Raw genomic sequence first — 6,147 nt, forward strand, 5'->3', positions numbered from 1 at the left:
GATTTTTCTAAAGGTTAGTTAAATTACGGCACGACAGTAAGAATTAAAATAGTTAACAATGTCAGCCTCCATAAAAAGGCTCTAAGCCTACTACGTACGTAGCTAGGCTACGAGATTGATTCTCTGATAATAGAAAGTGAAGGATCACGCTTACAAGTGCATATTTGATTTACATATTATTCGTACCAGCATCCCTATGTAATTGGATTGCTAATTGTGTGATCATGTCATTGAATTTGCAATCGTTGTTGATTAGGATTACATCAACATTAAAATTTAGAAAATGATGATTTGTCACCAAAAAACTTTTAAAAAAATTGTTATGTGTGATCATCTTATTTAAAAATTTAAGTGGTTAAAGAGAGCACATTTTTATTTATTTAATTAATTATATTTTCATCATATCTGCTCATATACAAACCTGATTTTTTAATATATAAAATTAAAAATCTTTTATTAAAAAATTAAAAAATTTAAAACAATTATTGTGCTATATTTAGTGGAGTACTTTTGGGAAAGCAAGCTTACAAGTTCCTCTTACTTTTCATCATCTCTTTACAATCAAAAGTGTTATTCCTTCCGTTTTATATTTGTTAACATATTATTTTTCACACGTTCTTTAAATTTAACAATTTTTCCTCTTTACTAATTTATCTTTAACTCTTTTTAATATAATCAATTATTAAATTCATAGTTAAATATTTATAAATTAAATCATATATATAAATTATTAAATTCACGTAAATTCATTACTAAACCTCTAGATCCACCCTATCCAATTTCCTTCTTTAGATCGAGACTTGCTACAACAGCAAGTAGTGATCACTAGTTCATGCACCTTGTGCTGTAAAAAAAGACTTGACAATATATTTGGATTATCTACACTAAAGTTTTTAATATGACATAGATATTTTGTTGTAAATTAAAAGTCATTGCTTTGTCACTTTAAAGTGATAAAAGTGGTGTGAAGAGATAATTTATCGTTTCATAGATCCAGCCATGGGAATCACAAACGTCTATTAAAAAGTGTAACGGGTTAGTACCGTAAAATCTCATTAAATTAATATAGATGAGACTACAAAATATTATTATTTTATAAAGATATTATTTAATCGACAAATTAATATTTATTAATTTAAAGAGTGTTTCGACACCGCAAAATTAAATCACAAAGAATTTGAATGAATCCACTTGTGAAAACGTCATTTATGAACTTGACGTCATGATAAGTGATCTCAGTTACCGTAATAAAATGGATGTTAATAACCTATTGGATGAGTGAAAATGATACATGTTCAGAGGTCCAGACTTAGAACAATCACTGGAAAAAACAATGTTGATGATAAAGTTGAAGATGATACAATACCTTTGAAACCAGTTACGCGTAAGGAAGTATTTATCGTGTCTAGAACTTTTCACAATTTTATGGTGCAGTTCGCAAAGACAACACCGAAACGTTTGGATGCAATAAGAAAAGTTAGAGATGAGCTTCAACTAGATTTAACAAAAAAAGCACATAACATAATCATAATCATATTTCACTAAATTGTCTTAAATATATTTGTACTTTAAAGAATTATTAATTTATAATATTAATGAGACCATATATTTATATAGGGGTCTTCTAAAAATATATTATCTTATTATCTTATCGAAATGAGTGATTTTTTTCATTGGTCCAAGTCGGAATCGGAGAAAATTATTACCTTAGAGAGATTATTAATTAACCGAATATTAATTTAATGACGTTTTACTGTAGTAGCTTATAAAGTATATAAGAAATAATTTTAATCTATACCGTCAAACTTCTTAATAACAACATGTTTATATAACAATAACTCACTATAACAATCAAGTTTTTCTCGAAACATAGTTTATGTTATGTTTATTTTTCTATAACAATAACAATTAGTAATTATTTATTTCTATATCACCACACTCGTAAAATGACCTCTCACTATAAATTATTATAACTATCTTCTAATGTATGATTATACAACAGAATTTTCAACGAAGAAGGATCCACCACTACTAGAAACAAAATAATTTCCACCAAAGGATCACTAGGAAAATATATGATAGAAAATAAATTTTCACTAAATAATTTTTAAAAATGACATAATACATATATATGCTCTTTAATTTGGCTTCAACTGTCATCTATGTCCTCCAACTTTGAGCGTACACAAGTAGATACTAAACTTATATAAAATTAAACAAACAACTTTGCTCTTTTCTTTTATCATCGATTTCATCAAAATATCTATAAAAAATTGACCTAATATTTTTTAATAAAACTTTTTTAAAAAATAATGACTTTTTAGTAAATAAGCTTTGCGACTATTTATTTGACCTTATCATTTCTTTTTGGCACATAAAAAAAAGCATGTCATAACCCCAAGAAAAAAAAAAGAGAGGATAAGTTTACCTACATAAATATTTTATTAATTTGTGCTTATATATAGAGCAAGATAACATGAAGTTGTTAATCAATTAATTGAGTACAATACAATAATTGATAGAAGAAAAAGAAAAGAAAAAAAGAGGTGATGGCTGTGGGAAGTCCAAAAGTAGCTGTGGCAGTGTTCATAGTGAAGGAAAACAAATTGTTGATTGGCAAACGTCAAGCTTGTGTTGCTCATTCTTATTTTTCAGTTCCTAGTGGTCATCTTGAGTTTGGGTAATCGCATTCGATGTTTATATCAAATTACTGAATATATAACACGTGTTTAAGTTTTACTTACACATACTTATTCTTTAATTATGAATGCTTTGATACCACATGTTGCAAATTCCTTCCCTTTGCCATCAAAGTTTTTCTGAAAATAGTATTTCTATCTCTATAAGGTAGTGATAAGATCTATGTACATTTTATCTTTTTCATATCCTAGATTTTGCTGAGTATGTTGTTATAAAACATATAACACGAAAGATTGATTTCACAGAAAATTTGACCGAGATATACAGGGGCGGACCCACCCATACCGAAGGGGTGTCGACACCCCTTCATCAGAAAATACACTATATATAAAGGTCAAATTTTGGTTCAATGAATATTTATACAAATATTGATATCTCTTGACACAAGTTGAAGGCTTAGTCTAGTGGTTAAGGTGTTGTGAAACCTCATTGAGATCGTATGTTCTAGTCCTAGTAGCCACATCTACAGTCATCGACACCTCATAATTGTATTTTTACTACAACCATCGACACTACTTATTGACGATCCTAGATTCACTACTGGACATATATAATATGTAAAATATTATTACATAGAATGACTTTCTAAAGAGATCTGATATATCTACATGTCTTTTTTGTTTCTATTGAAGGGAGAGCTTTGAGGAATGTGCAACAAGAGAAGTGAAGGAGGAAACAGGTTTGGACATCATGAAGATAGAAATACTAAAAGTGACAAACAACCTCTTCCTAGACAATGAGGCAAATCTTGCAGAACACTATGTAGTCATCCTAGTACGTGCTGTATTGGTTGATCCAAATCAAATTCCTCAAAATCTTGAACCACAAAAATGTGATGGATGGGAATGGTATGATTGGGAAAATCTACCAGACCCTCTTGTCCCACAACTTAGAAGTGCCATTAAAGAAGGTTTCAACCCTTTCCAAGACAATTTTAAAGAATATTGATCATATCGGTCGATTCTGTTCGGTCTTTGAAGTTTATTGATTCACCTTATCGATTATCAGTTTGCATACAAGTTAACTGTTATAGGACTATTAATATTATATATGCATTTATCGATGTATTGCTTATTGATCATTATTGATTTAAAAGTTAAGATTTCACACCAAAAAGATCGTTGAATTAATTAGAAACAAAGTGAAAAACCAAATGAATCATGCACATATATAAATTGACAGATTGAATCTTGCTCAAAATTAGAAAACACTGGCACCTTGTAGAATAACTGAGAGTTTGAGACATTGAGAAATGAAAATATAAGTCAAGAACTTTATATACGGATGATATAAATGTAATTTATTAATTTGTTATGGATTATCGGTTAACCCATAAAGAATAAATATCAAACCATTAAGAATTGATAACCCGATATAAAAAAAAAACCAAAATCATTATTGAAATCACTAAATCAATAACTTATTACTAATAGATCAATTACTCTTTTTGGTTTGAATTATTGATTTTGGTTTGATTTTGAACAGACCCATGATAATTAAATACGTCTAATGACTTGTGCGGACTATATCTCAACTCAATGCCTTGCATATATATGTTTCAATTTATGCAATGTAGTTTGAATTGATGTGGAATATTGAATTTAAAGAGTTACTTCAACATGGAAAGTGACATTGAAGCGGGGGAAGTACGATATAATTGTCTAATTGTTTGTGATACGTTAAACATTACTCTCTCTCTAGTTTATATTAACTAAATTTGTGAGGTAATGTATACCAATTTTTTAAAAATTAAGACATAAACTGAACACCACTTTTCACTGTTGTCTTTTTCGTTATTCTCTAATTATTTTTGAAATTATAGAAATAATTTAGTAAAGTTATAAATATGAGCAATTACTCTTTTGAAAAAGTTATAAATATTAGCAATACTTATCACATAATTAGAATGTAAATGGAAGGCAAAAATTGAAGAAATTTCTAGCAACTCTCAAAAATATTGAATAAATAAGTTATTTTGAACATTAGAAAAATTCAAAAATTCAATTATTGTGGACTAGAGAAAGTGATAAGGAAGAAGGAAAAAAATAATCTTCTAAAATATATATTTGTATAAACGGTAAAAAAATATTCCTAGATATGGAAGAAATGTAATAAAAATTGTTATATTTAAAGAATTCAATAATCATGAAACGTATATAATATTAAATTATGTGATATAAATACTAATTAATGTTGATTTATCTATTTATTTTTACTTAAAACAATATTGAAATTTGCATGGAAAAAAAAGGGTGCAAAATCTTTATTAAAAATATAGGGAAAGAAAGATTACTTTTTTTCAAGAAAAAAATACATCATTACCCTATTTTAAAAAGACAATTAAACTTTGAAAGGGTCCTAATACCCCCTCCCCCCCCTCCCCCTTTATTCTTTTTTAGAGTGGATGAATTACCCCTTATATGATCCTATATGGTACATAAGGTGTATTTCACTCGCCAGATAAACAAAGGTTATTGTTTTATTAATTTTAACATTTATTTAATTAGAAATATAATTTTCTTTTTACTTGTTTTATTGTATTTTTACCATTGGGACCTACCCGTACGCCGATCAACGAAGCTGCAATGGTTTCACTTGAAAATAAATTGACTGCCATAGAAAATTTCCAACTCCAAAGCTTCGGAGAAAATTGATAAGATTATTGAAAAGAGAAAGAGATGAAAGTAGAGTGAAGTGGTGGAGGAAGATCGGAAATGACCGGTGAGAGAAGCGCCAGAGAGATTGACGGCAACGACGAATGACGCAGGGCGTCAGGGGCCATGTTCAAACCAAGTAAAAAATACCCCATCTAAATTAGATAGAGACTTGCCATCTTTATAGATATAACACATCTTGATTTTGATTAAAAATCAAAGGCAAAGTACACACAAAAATAAATAAATTAACCATCGGAGAATTTTTTTTTTTCTCCTACAAATTTACTTAGCCATTGTTGTGCGCGGCTATGCGAGAGAAATGCCGCCGACGGCGAAGAGAAGGGCTACAAGAATAATAGACAATTTATTTATTTTTTAAAATATGAATAAGAAATAATATATACATGAAAATAAATTTAATTGACACGTGGTCAATAATAATTGATGCGTGCATGCACTTTAAAAAAATATATATTTGGGGTTGATCAAAATATGGGATAGTTTAACCACTTTTAAATTTTTTAAGGGGTACTAAGACCTTTGCAAAGTTTCAGTGTCTTTTAAAAAAATTCTTATAGTTGAAGAGGGTAATGATGTATTTTCTTTTTGTTCAATAGTAAAAATATTTTAAACGTTAAAGTAAACTATCCAAATCTTCATATTATTAAATAAAATTTGTTGCAATAAGATCTAAAGTAGTGTATTATATATACATGGGTAACTAATTAACTTGAAAAAAAAATCCTAATAACATTATTTATTATCAGATTTTTGTTGTAAACTTAAGTAC

The 6,147-nt window shown here is 28.3% G+C and overlaps 1 protein-coding gene across 1 annotated transcript; it reads left to right on the forward strand.

Moving 5' to 3' along the window:
* The first annotated feature begins 2,448 nt into the window (after positions 1-2,448).
* On the forward strand, positions 2,449-3,774 carry LOC102601934 (nudix hydrolase 1-like). The gene is made up of 2 exons (XM_006366987.2): positions 2,449-2,680; positions 3,333-3,774. Exons 1-2 carry the CDS (start codon positions 2,550-2,552, stop codon positions 3,646-3,648), a joined length of 447 nt encoding a protein of 148 aa, XP_006367049.1. The 5' UTR covers positions 2,449-2,549; the 3' UTR covers positions 3,649-3,774.
* Positions 3,775-6,147: the final 2,373 nt, after the last annotated feature.

Source organism: Solanum tuberosum, unplaced genomic scaffold, assembly GCF_000226075.1.
Source record: "Solanum tuberosum cultivar DM 1-3 516 R44 unplaced genomic scaffold, SolTub_3.0 scf00708, whole genome shotgun sequence".
NCBI classification, from domain to species: Eukaryota; Viridiplantae; Streptophyta; class Magnoliopsida; order Solanales; family Solanaceae; genus Solanum; species Solanum tuberosum.